The following is an 18,117-nucleotide window of genomic DNA, read 5'->3' on the forward strand; positions in this document are numbered from 1 at the left end:
CATGAAAGCACAAAATAACCCAATCCCACATAAAGGCTAAGTTCAGCGTTCCATATGACAGAGCATATAAAATGTCTCTCCATTAACAATGTCTCCCTTTCCAGTGTTTTCACAAATGCTAATTTCCTCTCTCAACTCTAGAATTATAAGATGAAGTCAAGTCTGGGACTATTTCAAAGAAACCTCATCCGTTGTTCTGTGACTTCTGTCTCCCTCCGAGCCCCAGACAAATGCGCTCTTTCTCTCTCGCTCTCTTTCTCTCTCGCTCTCTGTCTCGCTCTCGCTCGCTCGCTCTCTCATCTGTCGTGCCCCAAAATATTTAAAACGTTGTTTTATCCCCCTAGTGTCTTCCCTCACGACTAGTGGACTGAAAAGAGTGGGTCTTTATGGTCCAAATATCTCCATATTGTTCTCTTGTCTACCAAGTTCATGAGCAGATAGCTGATCATGAAGGCAGGATACTGATCAAAGGATACTGTATGTGTTGAACTATTGGGACACACTCCTTGCCCTTGCTTGTCTAGCGTTTCTTATCCTAATGTTTCCATGTTTACTTGGTTATGTTTTGTCAATGTTTTTGTATGTGTACCCTCTCCAGATGTTAGCGTTCTGTCCCCTGGTGTTACAGTGTATTCTGTCCCCCTCTAGGTGCTGTTCTCTAACCTGGAGGAAATCCTTTCTGTGCACCGTAACTTCCTGTCCATGGTAGAAGAGCTGCTGCAGCCAGACCCCCACGCTCACCACGAAGTGGGCCGCTGCTTCCTGCACTTTGTGAGTCTTACAGGTCTCCGTATCGCTCTGTCAATCCATGCTAGAAATGAAGACCGAATAGTGCTTTCTAACCACAAAAGTATATCTTTTTTTATCACTACCCACAAAGCATTGCCTGTGCTTTGAGTCTCACAGGCTTCCGTAGCTCACTCACTGACTAGAGCAGTGATTCTCGAACGGTGGGTTGTGTCTGATTCCATCTGGGAGGCAGCTTAAGATGAGATCAGAAATATTGTTGATCAGTCTTTTTTTTAAATCCGGGTCACAATACAATTGAAAATGCTTTAGATGAGTCGCAGCTCGAACAAGTTAGAGAGTTCCTTTGGTGCAGGCAGCTATTCTGGCTGACGCGAAGGAGTTTCAAACCCTGTCTTAACCAGGCCCATTCTCTCCGAGTGGGCTAATCTCTCTGGCTGCGTCCCAAATGGCATCCTATTTCTTTTCTAGTGCACTACTGGTGACCAGGGCCCATAGGGAAAATTTGGGACATACTGCACCTATTACCCATTGTTTCAGCGTAGCCTAATCTCTCTGTGTTAGTACAGGCCAGAGAGGAAGATAAGATGAGATTCAACACTTCAGATTTACTATCTCCTGTGCAGGCCGTATACTGCTCTGATGTAGCCCCCCTGTCATAGATTAGATTTATCCTAGCTCTTTGATGCTGAGCTGAGCTGGGATATGGACCACTATATGATCTGAGGTTTCTGTAGGCCGTAAATCTAGAGTAGATGTCTGAAAGTTGACCCTCTCCTCAGTGAGTTACTATATTCTACTAAGGACCTGTAACAGGTCTTCTTCAAAGCTAGTTCTCCTCAAAGTTACACCATGACAGGGATGGGTTTTAACAGGTGACAAACTGTTTTTACATTTATTTACAGTTGAAGTCGGAAGTTTACATACACTTAGGTTGGAGTCATTAAAACTCGTTTTTCAACCACTCCACAAATTTCTTGTTAACAAACTATCGTTTTGGCAAGTCCGTCAGGACAAGTTATTTTTCCAACAATTGTTTACAGACAGATTTATTTCACTTATTATTCACTGTATCACAATTCCAGTGGGTCAGAAGTTTACATACACTAAGTTGACTGTGCCTTTAAACAGCTTGGCAAATTCCAGAAAATGATGTCATGGCTTTCTGTAGGCTAATTGACATCATTTGAGTCAACTGGAGGTGTACCTGTGGATGTATTTCAAGGCCTACCTTCAAACTCAGTGCCTCTTTGCTTGACATCATGGGAAAATCAAAAGAAATCAGCCAAGACCTCAGAAAAAAATTGTAGACCTCCACAAGTCTGGTTCATCCTTGGGAGCAATTTCCAAACGGCTGAAGGTACCACGTTCATCTGTACAAACAATAGTACTCAAGTATAAACACCATGGGACCACGCAGCCGTCATACCGCTCCTAGAGATGAATGTACTGTGGTGTGAAAAGTGCAAATCAATCCCAGAACAGCAAAGGACCTTGTGAAGATGCTGGAGTAAAAAGGTACAAAAGTATCTATATCCACAGTAAAACAAGTCCTGTATCGACATAACCTGAAAGGCCGCTCAGCAAGGAAGAAGCCACTGCTCCAAAACCACCATAAAAAAGCCAGACTACGGTTTGCAACTGCACATGGAGAAAAAGATTGTACTTTTTGGAGAAATGTCCTCTGGTCTGATGAAACAAAAATAGAACTGTTTGGCCATAATGACAATTGTTATGTTTGGAGGAGAAAGGGGGAGACTTGCAAGCCGAAGAACACCATCCTAACCGTGAAGGCCGGGGGTGGCAGCATCATGTTGTGGGGGTGCTTTGCTGCAGGAGTGACTGGTGCACTTCACAAAATAGATGGCATCATGAGGCAGGAAAATTATGTGGATATATAAGTTGAAGCTTGGTTGCAAATGGGTCTTCCAAATGGACAATGACCCCAAGCATACTTCCAAAGTTGTGGCAAAATGGCTTCAGGACAACAAAGTCAAGGTATTGGAGTTGCCATCACAAAGCCCTGACCTCAATCCTATAGAAAATTTGTTGTCAGAACTGAAAAAGAGTGTGCGAGCAAGGAGGCCTACAAACCTGATTCATACACCAGCTCTGTCAGGAGGAATGGGCCAAAATTCACCCAACTTATTGTGGGAAGCTTGGGGAAGGCTACCTGAAACGTTTGACCCAAGTTAAACAATTTAAAGGCAATGCTACCAAATACTAATTGAGTGTATGTAAACTTCTGACCCACTGGGAATGTGATGAAAGAAATAAAAGCTGAAATAAATCATTCTCTGTACTATTATTCTGATCTTTCACATTTTTAAAATAAAGTGGTGATCCTAACTGACCTAAGACAGGGAATTATTACTAGGATTAAATATCAGGAATTGTGAAAAACTGAGTTTAAATGTATTTGGCTAAGGTGTATGTAAACTTCCGACTTCAACTGTAAATATGTAGTTGTTTTACATTTAATTAATTTAGAGCGACTTACAGGAGCAATTAGGGTTGATCGCCTTGCTCAATGGCACATCGGCAGATATTTTTAACATTGTCGGCTTGGAGATTCGAACCAGCCACCTTTCGGTTACTGGCCCGACGCTAGGCTATCTGCCACCCCTATGACCTTGAATGACCTTGTGTACTTTCCAAATGGCACCCTGTTCCCTATATAGTGCACCACTTTTGACCGGAACTCTCTGGGTCTACTCTCTATATAGGGAATAGGGTGCCATTACAGACTCAGCCCATGTGGTATCAATGGCATAAGCAATGGTCTTTAGAAATCACCCTCATGGCTGTTTTGTGAAAGTCCAGTCATTTAGAGTCTAACCTGCATGACTCAGTGGTCACTCACATGACCATGGCTGATGATCATATGTCAGACTACCCAGCAGGGAGGCTACTGTGGTCTGTTCTCTCTCTGGAGCTATTACGCCTATTTCAAAGAAACCTCGTCCATTGTTCGGTGACTTCTCTCTCCCTTCGAGCCCCAGACAAATTATCTCTGTCTCTCTCACTCACTTTCCTTCTCCTCAGTGATTGAGGTCTCTTTCTGTACGACAGAGTTCCTAGAAAGAGAGGAATTGTGAAATCTCTCTCTACTTCAGCTGAGGGGAAAACCCTGATGGGATCTGAGTGGGAGTGGGTTCTCATAGTAGAATCTCAGCTCTAATCGTTCCAATATGGAATAAGTTATGAAAAACTGTTTTTGATTTCAACATGCTCTTAACATACTGCTTGTCAAAGCTGGTTCTATCCTCACCATTGGTCGAATCCTTACTTGAGGTCTGCACTAGAGGTCTTCACGAGTCCAAAAAGTTGGACCCGTTCCGAAATGGACCTGGGGCTTTCTGACCCGGACCCGATATGCATCAATTTTCTTTATATGGAGACCCCTTCTGAATGGACCCAAAGGCAACTAGACCCATTCCATATAGACCTGGTTGGATCTAGACCCAGTCCGATCCGGGTGAGGGAAGCAGCAGAAAAATATATATTTTTTAAGCTACTTTTATTAACCGGAGCTGATGGAGGGAGAGAGGTGCCGCTCTAGCAGGCGGGGAGGGGCCTTGCTGTGAGCGAGTAATAGGTTGAGCAGGGAGGAGGGAGAGACGAGACAGCAAGCAAGGGGAAAGGGAAAGAGGGATACCTAGTCAGTTGTACAACTGAAATGTGTCTTCCGCATTTAACCCAACCCCTCTGGATCAGAGGGGTGCGGAGGGCCGCCTTAATCGACATCCACGTCATTGGCGCCTGGGGAACCAAGCAGACTCGCGCTTTAGTCGACTAATAGCTGTCATAGTTAGGTTGTTTATCATCAAACATGATTACGTAATACCCTTCTTGACTGCATCAAACCAGCAGAAGCTAGTTAAGCTAGCCAACGTTAGCTAGCTAGGCTAACTGAGGCTGCAGTGCGTGTGCTTTCTCATCCTACAGTTACAAATAACAACAACTCCATTCAGTATATGAAGTAGCAGCCTACCTGTTCGCTCCTGGTCGTTGTAGCCTATCCTTCTCCTTTAACTTTTTAATTCTTTCATTTTAATTTCATCTTCCATTTTGATTTTAGATATCTCCTAACTTTTGCTCCACACAGAGAAAGGCTATATGACTGTAGCCTCTTGCCACTTTGATGACTTACGATTGGTCAACAACAAGCTACACGCTCCACTCTGGCGAAATGCAGGAGCGGCAGCATGAATGATAAAATATCTCTCTCGCTCTACTGCAGCGGTCGCGTTCAGATCCGTACGAGCCCTTCAGGATGTCAGTTACACATACCTGAGACCAGTGACAATTGTGAAACCTGGATCCTGACCCGCTCGGGCCCCGGACCGGGTCTCAGGTATTCGGGTACAGGTGGATCCGTGAAGACCTCTAGTCTGATTTATGCCATCGATCTGAAGATTATTTCGAGAATATAATGCCAATTGGGCCTCAAACTCAACTCAGGACCTTGAATCCAGTTCCACTGCATGTTTTTATCGTTCCCCTCTAATCAAGGACTGATTTACTTGTTTGCAATGAATTATCAGGTAGAACAGAAAACCAACAGGCTCCGGACCTTGTAGTGTAAGAGTACCCCTGCCATAGGGCATCTATTTATGCGCATTGATCTGAAGTTAGGATGTGGCCCTCCATTCATTTTGGTTTAGTATGAGAACCCATAGAGGTTTGATCTGAGTAGCTGTAGACTGTGCTGCTCGGTAGTAATGATGATTTATAGGCCATGTCTCTGTGCAGTATCCCTCAGAGAGAAAGACTAGGGTGTTACGAGCATGTGGCTTCAACATCGACGACAGGATAGGGCAACATGTCCTCTCTCTCTCACTCCCTTTCTCTCACTCTCTGTCTCTGTCTTTCTCTGTCTCTCTGTCGTTCTCTCTCTCTCTCTGTCTTTCTGTCTCTCTCTCTCTTTCTCTCGTCCCTCTCGTCTTCTCTCTCCAGAGGAGTGGTTTTCAGATCTACGATGAGTACTGTGGGAACCATGAGAAAGCTCAGAGATTGCTGCTGGAACTCAACAAAATCAGGACCGTCAGAACATGCTTACTGGTGAGGAACCGTGTGTGTGTGTGGTGTGTGTGTGTGTGTGTGGTGTTGTTGTGTGTGTGTGTGTGTGTGTGTGTGTGTGTGTGTGTGTGTGTTGTGTGTGTGTGTGTGTGTGTGTGTGTGTGTGTGTGTGTGTGTGTGTGTGTGTGTGTGTGTGTGTGTGTGTGTGTGTGTGTGGGATCTTTCCGGCCTCCGTCATTCACTCAGTGTGTGCTGTTTAAGTTTTTCTCAGCATATAAACACATATCCTTCCGGGCTTTATGGGTAAATGTAAATGCTTACTCCTTCTCACCCCTCCTTCCTTCGAATCACCCGCCTCACCACGTTTGAAAGGGAGGGAGGTCGGGTGTCCTCCAACGCACTGTTGCGCTATTCGGCCTATTTGGCTAAGCGGATGGGGACAGGATTCGCAGGTTTGCGGCCATCATAATGTTGGTTCGGCGATGGCGCAGGCGATGAGAGTAGCGTTATTTGCGGCAACCATACATGGATGGCACTGCCTTGTTTATAAGAGCTCGTTATAAAACCTCTGGGACTTACAGCAGTGGTCCGCCTCGGGGGACAGATTATCAACTTCTCCGTTCGATAAAAAACACATTAGCTTTCAACACATACATACTGCATGAGCTCAATGAGTTGTCGGTATTGTTAGAGGGCTATTTTGGTGTGAAATTATGAGCTCAGAGTACGTCATATAGAGGAAAGTGATGCATCCAGCGATATCGCGCCCTACGTGGAAGTGGCATCAAGGAGAAGCTTCTGATAGGCGTTCCTTGAGCACGCGTGACAATGAAGTGTTTGTTTTAATTTGAGACTCTCGGGGATCGCCCTCACAGGCAGTGGAGTGTAGGGTGAAATGTGTATGTGTGGATTTAGTGTGTTCACGCGGGGTCAGAGGTGGGGGCGGCTATGATAAATGAATCGCGCTCTCGTATAGAGTGATGTAAAAACTACGGAGTTTAGTGCAATCGCCTGTGCCGGTTTGGCCTGCGGGGAACCGTCACCCCTGGGGCTGGCTTGCATCCCCTGTGAGGGGTCGTTGTTACCACCCTCATAACCTCGACCGGAACAGACTTAACCTAGGCAAGCTGACAGAGCTAGTAGGTGGGCTATAGTAGCTGTGAGAGGCTGGCGTGGGCCAGCTTGATTTACCGAAATATACTGAATCGAAAGCGGGATGCGACCTCCGAGAAATTTCCCACTCTGGGCTTTAAACGCCGACCTTGGCTTGGCACCTACAGACTCTCAAGAACTCCAGTAACATTTGCCATCTGCCGGGAAGAAAGGCGATGGCCCCAGCCTGGACTGAAAGCCTGTCCAGTGACTCGATTTTGCAATGGTGAGTTTAAGTGGGGAAGGATGTAAAGTTTAACACTGATTTTCGACAACCGGGTGAACGAAAGAGAATCGCCAAGTGTCGCTTCACTGACGCTGGACGCTTCCCACGCACGGCCTGCCATTCTGTAATGGCACCTCAGCCGGCGCCCAAGCTAGACAGAAAGGCGGCTCACGAGAAATGCTGACGAGGGGGAATACTGATAGGGTTTGTCGCACTATCTCAGCCTCAGTAGCGACATAAACTCCCTCAAGACATCGTCGTTTGATTCTAAACGTTTTAATCAAAGAAACAGAGGGTGAGGGTGACAGGTGATGATCGACCTTAGAGATCCACGATCTTAAGTCAGATCGTTTCGCAACCGGCGTTTTCTCCTGTTAGATGCTGAAGAAGTTTGTGAATGTGCCTTCGGGGAGGTGGGCCGGCGAAGACAACGTTGCAAACAAAGTGCAGTATGGCGATCATTGATGGGCTACCCCGTGAGAGTCGGCGTAAAGCGAAAACAAGATGTTCAGAATGTCTGCTCAGTAACATCATTTACTAATGGGCGTGAGACAGCTGGAGGGCATTACGCTTCCCAGTTCAGAGGATCTGCAGACAGGTACCCGACATGCTGCTCGTGGGGTCCTGTATGCCCTATCTGGATCACAGCCCCTGCGTCCCTCTTAACACCCATAGAAACCGGTATTAGATTGGGCATCAGAAGCTGGTCGAAATGCCTGGTAACGGATGTGTTACCCGTTTTCCACTTCGTCGTGCTCCTCTGATGGTCACTGAGATGGTAAGTTTCCTGCGTTAGCGTAGGTCGGAACTTAGTTAAGTTATACTTCTGGCTCCGCTGGCTAGCAAATCTCGATAGCGCTGTAAGACCGGACATACTCCCTCTAATAAGGGAAGGGAGGGCGGATTGGATTCATTTAAAACCGTATGTCATGTGATAATTGGTTGCCCTCGATAATTCCAACCGAGCGAGGGGCGCAGAGTTACCTGGCGCACGCGGGCGCGTACACACACCCTACTCACACGACACCACACACTTCTATAACACACCAAAACACCAAACACACAACCCACAGCACGCGTCCGGGGGGAAGAGGAAGAAGCGAGCAGACACAAACACGCGTGACACACACACACAGCGGGACACACACACACACACACACACACACACACACACACACACACACACAGTCTCTTCTTCTCTCCTACAACAGGCAGACAGTATTAGGCACGCCAGCCTTAACAGCACATGCCACTGCCCCAGACCCCCACAAATCCACAATCCCCAGACTCGGCCCTTTAACACACTTCAGTCATACTCCATCTTCATAGTCGATGTTTACCTTAGCCCACGTTAAAAGTGTGTGTGAAACAAAACTCTGTTTGAAACGCTGCTAGCGTCCTGCGCTGTCTAACTTCATGAATCTAGTTTAGATCTATGAATTCACACCGAGTGTAATCTAAACAGCCACCGGCACGAGAACCTAGATGGTAGATGTAGCAATAATCTCAGGCGTAATCTGATTCTCTGTCATTTGAAGTCTTACAGCTGGAACTGCCCAGGCGTTCTCTCTCAGGCTGCGTTCTCTCTCAGGCCGCCCTATTCCCTATGTAGTGCGCTACATCCCTATGGGCCCTGGTCAAAAGTAGTGGCCGCCTTACATCGGGAATAGGGTGCTATTTGGGACTCAACCTGTCTCCCTGTGTAAATAGCAGCGATAAAGATCGCTGGTTGTACAGTAGAAACTATCCAGAGACCCTATATCTAAACAGCCGTCAGTATCTGACAGGCCAGGACTGTGTTTAGACTAGACAGATTTCCATCTCCTCCACCAGACTGGGTCATGCAATAGCCGGTAGTGATGTGCAGTCTGCGAACGATTCGTTCTTCTTGAATGACTCTTTTTACTGACTCGAGTTATGATTCGTTTTTCCGAGTGACTCGTTCATTTTAGTTGTTTTGATTTTGCTGGCCGCAATGATTTTTATTTGATTTAAAATTGTATTATTATACTTTTTGAATGTACTTTTTGTACCTTTTTCTCCCCAATTTCGTGATATCCAATTGGTAGTTACAGTCTTGTCTCATCGCTGCAACTCCCGTACGGACTCGGGAGAGGCAAAGGTCGAGAGCCATGCATCCTCCGAAACACGACCCCGCCAAGCCGCACTGCTTCTTGACACACTGCTCGCTTAACCCAGAAGCCAGCCACACCAACATGTCGGAGGAAACACTGTACACCTGGCTGACCGTGTCAGCGTGCATTACTCCCGGCCGCCACAAGGAGTCCTAAAGCACGATGGGACAAGGACATCCCAGCCAGCCAAACCCTCCCAATACCCGGACAATGCTGGGCCAATTGTGCGCCGCCTCATAGGTCTCCCGGTCACGGCCGGCTGCGACACAGCCCGGGATCGAACCCGGATCTGTAGTGACGCCTCTAGCACTGCGATGCAGTGCCTTAGATTGCTGCGCCACTTGGGAGACCCCTGTAAGGAGTTCTACAGCTGTAGTAATATGAGCTCCTCCGGGGAGACGTCCTCCGACCAACAACCGTCTATCAGGTGCGCGCAGCAAAATAGATCATGCTGCAGGCAGCATAGAGGACACAAAGATATGTGTAGAACTGATAATTGATCACATGGTGCAAGAATGACTGCAATCAATTGAATGTTATGTTGGACACAGCTTTGTAGAAGCAAAACATACACAGCCTCAACACTCGAATGAATCGTTTCGGTGGCTGCTGCAGTTTGCGAACGATTGATAGTCTATTGGGAAAATCTCCCTTGAGGCAGATTTGCATTCTGTTCACAATGTAGTCCGGTTGCGGTCGCAGCTAGACCTCGTTTCAAAGGTATCAATAAATCATCATATTTGTACGCCTAGCAATCACAAAATGACATTACTGTCTCAAATTAACGAAAGGAGTCGAAAGAGTCGTTCTTTTGACTGAACGGGTCAAAAAGGTCAGAGTCAGTAAAAAGAGCCGAACTGCCAATCACTTGTAGCCAGCCGACCCACCAGGCTATCTAACTGTTATGTACAGTTACTGTTGCCTTGTCTGTCTGTCTGTCTGTCTGTCTGTCTGTCTGTCTGTCTGTCTGTCTGTCTGTCTGTCTGTCTGTCTGTCTGTCTCTCACTGTTTCTCTCTCACTGTTTCTCTCTCACTGTTTCTCTCTCTCAGTCTCTCTCTCTCAGTCTCTCTCTCTCAGTCTCTCTCTCTCAGTCTCTCTTCTCTCGTCTCTCTCTCTCATGTCTTCTCGTCTCAAGTCTCTCTTCCTCAGTCTCTCTCTCTCGTCTCTCGTCTCTTCTCTCTCTCTCTCTCTCTCTCTTCTTCTCGTCTCTCTCTCTCTCTCTCTCTCTCTCTCTTCCTCCTCTCTCTCTCTCTCTCTCTCTCTGTGTCTCTCCTGGGATATTAGTCTGTTATGTACTGTAAATCAAAGAGGACTGTTCAGCGGAAGGGAGGGAGAGTGAGTGGGCACATGTACTAGGGGAAAGTTGTTGTTGCTGCATGTTTCCCACATCTTTTTTCAAATATATAAAGGGTTAACCTTTTAATATCTATCCTGACCAGGCTTTTCACATTTGCCTGTGTGTGTGTGTGTGTGTGTGTGTAGGAGCTGCTAAAGAGGACTCCTAAGAAACACAATGACTACTCCCTGGTGTTGGAGTCTCTGCAGGTCATGAAGGCTGTTTGTTCCTCCATCAACGAGGCCAAGAGACAGATGGAGAAACTAGAGGTGCTGGAGGAGTGGCAGTCCCACATCGAGGGATGGGAGGTAGGTTCACATGTACACTATAAAACAATATACCCTATAGTACACAATATACTATATAGTACACAATATACAGGTATATAATATATGCCATTTAGCAGACGTTTTTATCCAAAGCGGTGCGTACATTTTCAACATTTGGGTGGTCCGGGAATTGAACCCACTATCCTGGAGCGTTGCTCTACCAACTGAGCTACAGAGAACCAGCAGTAGTACATCCATATCATGGTATAGTAACCATCTAGAGGGATGGGAGGTGAGACATTATCATCTCAAACATGATCCTAATCATTATTAAACATCATACTGTGTTATACTGGAGACACTAAAGGAGTGCCAGTCCCACATTGAGAGCTGGGAGGTGGGTTAGACACCAGCAAATACAGCCCTTACAATATAGTGTATAATACACAGTGGCGTGTGTACCTTTATAATGACAGGGGATTACCAGGGCTCTGGTCAAAAGAAGTGCGCTTTATGGGGAATAGGGTGCAATTTGGGATACATTCAGAGTCACGGAGAGTCACGGAGAGTCACGGAGAGTCACGGAGAGTCACGGAGTCACGGAGAGTCACGGAGAGTGCCCAAGACATGGATCATCCAGTGCTGAAAGAAGGCTTCTTAACAACACTAGGCCCTTGTCAGAGTCAGCTTCATTATGAAGAGTCATGTTTTGATTACCATGATTTTGATCAGGTATGATAAACATGGCTGTGCTGTGGTTTTGATCAGTTATGATAAACATGGCTGTGCTGTGGTTTTGATCAGTTATGATAAACATGGCTGTGCTGGGGTTTTGATCAGTTATGATAAACATGGCTGTGCTGTGGTTTTGATCAGTTATGATGAAAGATGGCTGTGCTGTGGTTTAGATCAGTTATGATGGAAGATGGCTGTGGTTTTGATCAGTTATGATAAAGATGGCTGTGCTGTATGCTTTAGATCAGTATATGATGGAAGATGGCTGTGGTTTTGATCAGTTATGATAAAGACTGGCTGTGCTGTGGTTTAGATCAGTTATGATGAAGATGGCTGTGGTTTTGATCAGTTATGATAAAGATGGCTGTGCTGTGGTTTAGATCAGTTATGTGGAAGTGGCTGTGGTTGTTGATCAGTTTATGATAAAATGGCTGTGTTTTGATCAGGTATTATGGAAGATGGCTGTAGTTTTGATCAGTTATGATAAAGATGGCTGTGCTGTGGTTTTGATCGGTTATGATAAAGATGCTTTGGTTTTGATCGGTTATGATAAAGATGTCTGTGGTTTGATCAGGTATGAGGGAAGATGGCTGTGTTTTTGATCGGTTATGATAAAGATGGCTGGGCTGTGGTTTTGATTCGGTTATGATAAGAGTGTCTGGGTTTTGATCAGTTATGATAAAGATGGCTGTGCTGTGGTTTTGATCAGTTATGATAAAGATGGCTGTGCTGTGGTTTTGATCGGTTATGATAAAGATGGCTGGGCTGTGGTTTTGATCGGTTATGATAAAAAGGGTTCTAGATTTTCCAGATCTGTCCAGAGAGGTCAGCTCTGTGCCTCTGTGTTGTTTTACGGGACTTGTTGACAACAGAGTGTGTTGTTAGTGTCAACTGTGCATGTAGGCCTGCCAGGCTTTCCGGGTTGCATCACAAATGGCACCCTCTTCTCGTTATAGTGCACTACTTTTGACCAGGCCCCAAAGGGATTCCCATTTGGCTCTGGACAAACGTAGTGCACTATGTAGGGATATGGTGCCATTCGGAACTAAGCCCTGGGTCACAACAAAACACACCACAGAATCAGAAACAGTTGGATAATCTTTTATGAGGAAAATGTAACTGGAATGTCTTCTTATAAAAGACAGACGCAGCCTGAAATAAAATGATCGTGACTCAGATTCATTTAGTTTCTCTTTTGCGGACGGATGCAGACACATTTTGACACTGGCTTAATCTTTCTGCCCTGTTAAACTCATTTAGCAGGAGAGGGACATTCTAAACATTTACGTTTGCGGCCGGGCTAACTTTGTCATACAAACCTCTATATAAGTCCCAAACGGCACCCTATTCTCTCTTAGAGCGCACTACTTTTGACCAGTAGTGCACTATATAGGGAATAGGGTGCCATTTGGGACGCACTCGCTCTGAAAGACTGAAAGGAAGTGAACTTGATGAGACTCAAACTGTTTGTTGGACATGGTGTTCTAGCCCAGGGACAATCTCTTCTGTCGTTAACACAACAGATTTTTTATTAAGCACAGACTGACCTCTTGGAAGAGAATCCAAGTGTCTGGTTTAGCCTTTAGAGGGTCTGGTTCGTCAATGGCTATTTGTCAGATTGTTACTGCAAATTGGGAAAATAGCAACTGACACACACACACACACACACACACACACACACACACACACACACACACACACACACACACACACACACACACCACACACACACCACACACACACACACACACACACACACACACACACACACCACACAACCACCACACACACTCACATTCAGTGAAAAGGGGTGGAGTAGCATGACATTTGCACGCCATGGTCTTAGAGCTGTTCTGTGGTTTCCTCAATAGCTTTTATTAATTATAAACACTAGGTAATTCTGGAGCAGGTCACTACTCTACAAGCCAGACACTGTTCTCTATTAGATGGGCCTAAGAGAGAAAAAAACTGAAAAGCAGAGGGAGAGACAGAGCAAAAGAGATGGGGAAGCAGATTGAGAAAGAGATGGTGAGGGGAGAAATGGAGAGAGACCAAATACAAAGGCAGATGAAGGAAAAGGGAGAACAGAGAGAAGGAGAGAAATGTCTAGTATTTCTATGTGGGTGTTTGAAGAATGAACAGAAAGGATGGAGGGAGGGAGGAGGGCCAACCGAATGGCCTCAGTCAGTTTTTCCTCTGTCGCTTCCAGGTTGCGGCTGATAGCTCGTTAGTGTAGAACCTTCTCCGCATCTGTGTGCCCTTGGGTCATCATGGCAGCCAGGTTCACCGACCCTGCCGTGGGAGAGAGAGTTAAGCTGCGTCCCAAATAGCACCCGACTCCCTATGTAGTGCACTACTTTTGATCAGGGCCCTATAGGGATTCCCATAGAGCTCTGGTCAAAAGTAGGGCACTATATAGAGAGAGGGTGCCACTTGGGACAGAGACAGGACATGGCGAGGGACCACAGTGGTCAACAGAGCGATGGCTGCCAGCGGTTGCCATGACGATGATTGCCCAGTGGTCAAGGCTTCTATGTCTGTGCTGTGTCACCCGGTCTCTTGGGTCTCAGCTTGGAAGTGGTAATAGTTATGTCCAAAACCCGAAAACTTAAAGCAGACATTGAACATCCCTTTGAGCATGGTAAAGTTATTAATTACACTTTGGATGGTGTATCAATACACCCAGTCACTACGAAGATCCTAAAAGTTACCGGAGAGGAAAGAATGTGCTCAGGGATTTCACCATGAGGCCAATGGTTACAGAGAGTTTAATGGCCGTGATGGGAGCAAACTGAGGGTGGATCAACAACGTAGTTACTCCACAATACTAACCTAATTGACAGAGTGAAAAGAAGGAAGGCTGTGCAGAATAAAAACATTTCAAAACATGCATCCTGTTTGCAACAAGGCACTAAAGTAATACTGCAAAACATGTGACAAAGCAATTCACTTGGTCTTGAATACAAAGTGTTATGTTTGGGGCAAATCCAATACAACACATCACTCAGTACCACTCTCCATATATTCAAGCAATGTGGTGGCTGGATCATGTTATGGGTATGCTTTTAATAGTTCAGGACTGGGGAGTTTTTCAGGATAAAAAAGAAATTAAATGGAGCTAAGCACAGGCAAAATCCTAGAGGAAACTTGGTTCAGTCTGCTTTATAGCAGACACTGGGAGATGAATTCACCTTTCAGCAGGAGAGTAACCTACAACACATGGCCAAATCAACACTGGAGTTGCTAACCAAGAAGACAGTGACTGTTTCCGAGAGCCGAGTTAGTTTTGACTTACACTACCGTTCAAAAGTTTGGGGTCACTTAGAAATGTCTTTGTTTTCCATGAAAACATACAGTGGCAAGAAAAAGTATTTGAACCCTTTGGAATTACCTGGATTGCTGCATAAATGGGTCATAAAATGTATCTGATCTCCTTCTAAGTCAGAACAATTGACAAATACAGTCTGGTTAAACTATAACACACAAACAATTGTACTTTTTCATTAGGTCTTTATTGAACACACCGTGTAAACATTTACAGTGTAGGGTGGAAAAAGTATGCGAACCCTTGGATTTAATAACTGGTTGACCCTCCTTTGGCAGCAATAACCTAAACCAAACATTTTCTGTAGTTGCAGATCAGACCTGCACAGCGGTTAGGAGGAATTTTGGACCATTTATCTTTACAAAACTGTTTCAGTTCAGCAATATTCTTAGGATGTCTGGTGTGAACCGCTCTTGAGGTCATGCCACAGCATTTTCAATCGGGTTGAGGTCAGGACTCTGACTGGGCCACTCCAGAAGGTGCATATTTTCTTCTATTGAAGCCATTCTGTTGTTGATTTTCTTCTGTGTTTTGAGCCATTGTCCTGTTGCATCACCCAACTTCTGTTGAGCTTCAATTGGCGGACAGATAGCCTAACATTCTCCTGCAAAATGTCTTGATAAACTTGGGAATTCTTTTTTCCATCGATGCTAGCAAGCTGTCCAGGCCCTGAGGCAGCTAAGCAGCCCCAAACCATGATGCTCCCTCCACCATACTTTACAGTTGGGATGAGGTTTTGATGTCTGTGTGCTGTGCCTTTTTTTTCTCCACACGTAGTGTTGTGTTCCTTCCAAACAACTCAACTTTAGTTTCATCTGTCCACAGAATATTTTGCCAGAAGCACTGTGGAACATCCAGGTGCTCTTTTGCGAACTTCAGACGTGCAGCAATGTTTTTTTTGGACAGCAGTGGCTTCTTCTGTGGTGTCCTCCCATGAACACCATTCTTGTTTAGTGTTTTACGTATCGTAGACTCGTCAACAGGGATGTTAGCATGTTCCAGAGAGTTCTGTAAGTCTTTAGCTGACACTCTAGGATTCTTCTTAACCTCATTGAGCATTCTACACTGTGCTCTTGCAGTCATCTTTGCAGGACGGCCACTCCTAGGGAGAGTGGCAACAGTGCTGAACTTTCTCCATTTATAGACAATTTGTCTTTCCGTGGACTGATGAACATCAAGGCTTTTTGAGATACTTTTGTAACCCTTTCCAGCTTCATGCAAGTCAACCATTCTTAATCTTAGGTCTTCTGGGAGCTCTTTTGTTCGAGGCATGGTTCACATCAGGCAATACTTCTTGTGAATAGTAAACTCAAATTTTGTGAGTTTTTTTATAGGGCAGGGCAGTTCTAACCAACGTCTCCAATCTCATCTCATTGATTGGTCTCCAGGTTAGCGGACTCCTGACTCCAATTAACTTTTGGAAAAGTCATGGGTTCATATACTTTTTCCAACCTACACTGTGAACGTTTAAATTATATATTCAATATAGACAATAACAATACAATAATTTGTGTGTTATTAGTTTAAACACACTGTGTTTGTCTATTGTGAAGAAATCCAGGTAATTCCAAAGGGTTCACATAATTTGTCTTGCCACTGTACATGAAATGAGTTGCAAAATGAATAGGAAGTATAGTCAAGACGTTGACAAGGTTATAAATAATGATTTTTAATTGAAATAATAATTGTGTCCTTCAAACTTTGCTTTCATCAAAGAATCCTCCATTTGCCGCAATTACAGCCTTGCAGACCTTTGGCATTCTAGTTGTCGATTTGTTGAGGTAATCTGAAGAGATTTCACCACATACTTCCTGAAGCACCTCCCACAAGTTGGATTGGCTTGATGGGCACTTCTTACGTAACATACGGTCAAGCTGCTCCCACAACACCTCAATAGGGTTGAGATCCAGTGACTGTGCTGACCACTCCATTATTGACAGAATACCAGCTAACTGCTTCTTCCCTAAATAGTTCTTGCATAGTTTGGAGCTGTGCTTTGGGTCATTGTCCTGTTGTAGGAGGAAATTGTCTCCAATTAAGCGCCATCCACAGTGTGGAGTGATAGCCTTCCTACTTCAAGATGCCTTTTAGCCTGTACAAATATCCCACTTTACCAACACCAAAGCACCCCCAGACCATCACATTGCCTCCACCATGCTTGACAGATGGCGTCAAGCACTCCTCCAGCATATTCAAAAAAAATTCTGCGTCTCACGAATGTTCTTCTTTGTGATCCGAACACCTCTAACTTAGATTTGTCTGTCCTTAACACTTTTTTCCAATCTTCCTCTGTCCAGTGTCTGTGTTCTTTTGCCCATCTTAGTCTTTTCTTTTTATTGCTGCTCAGTGAAGGGAGTAGTACACAACGTTATACGAGATCTTCAGTTTCTTGGCAATTTCTCGCATGGAATAGCCTTCATTTCTCAGAACAAGAATAGACTGACGAGTTTCAGAAGAAAGTGATTTGTTTCTGGCCATTTTGAGCCTGTAATCGAACCCACAAATGCTGATGCTCCAGATACTCAACTAGTCTAAAGAAGGCCAGTTTTCAGCTGTGCTAACATAATTGCAAAAGGGTTTTCTAATGATCAATTAGTCTTTTGAAATGATAAACTTGGATTAGCTAACACAACGTGCCATTGGAACACAGGAGTGATGGTTGCTGATAATGGGCCTCTGTACACCTATGTAGATATTCCATTAAAAATCAACCGTTTCCAGCTACAATAGTCATTTACAACATTAACAATGTCTACACTGTATTTTTTATCAATTTGATGTTATTTTAATGGACAAAAAATTGCTTTTCTTTCAAAAACTAAAACTTCTAAGTGATCACAAACTTTTGAACGGTAGTGTAAATCTACTTGAAAATCTATAGCAAGACCTAGAAATGTTTGTCTAGCAATGATCAACAATCAATTTGACAGAGCTTGAAGAATTTTGAAAAGAATAATGGGCAAATATGGTAGCACAATCCATGTGTGGAAAGCTCTTAAAGGCTTACCCAGAAAGACTCACAGCTGTAATCGCTGCCAAAGGTGCTTCTACGTAGGAGTGTGAATACTATTGTAAATGAGATATTTCTGTATTTTGTTGTCAGTAAATTTGCTAAAGTTTCTGAAAACTTGTTTTCACTTTGTCAGTATTGGGTTTTGTGTGTAGAAAG

The 18,117-nt window shown here is 44.7% G+C and overlaps 1 protein-coding gene across 1 annotated transcript in view; it reads left to right on the plus strand.

The window, feature by feature from the left end:
* The window catches only part of prex2 (phosphatidylinositol-3,4,5-trisphosphate-dependent Rac exchange factor 2), a 220,312-nt gene that overhangs the window by 38,235 nt on the left and 163,960 nt on the right, over nucleotides 1-18,117 (plus strand). Inside the window, 3 exon segments of the mRNA XM_070435678.1 lie at nucleotides 649-771; nucleotides 5,707-5,811; nucleotides 10,766-10,927. Of these exon segments, the coding sequence (XP_070291779.1) occupies nucleotides 649-771; nucleotides 5,707-5,811; nucleotides 10,766-10,927 (390 nt within the window).

Source organism: Salvelinus sp. IW2-2015, linkage group LG27, assembly GCF_002910315.2.
Source record: "Salvelinus sp. IW2-2015 linkage group LG27, ASM291031v2, whole genome shotgun sequence".
Taxonomy (NCBI): Eukaryota; Metazoa; Chordata; class Actinopteri; order Salmoniformes; family Salmonidae; genus Salvelinus; species Salvelinus sp. IW2-2015.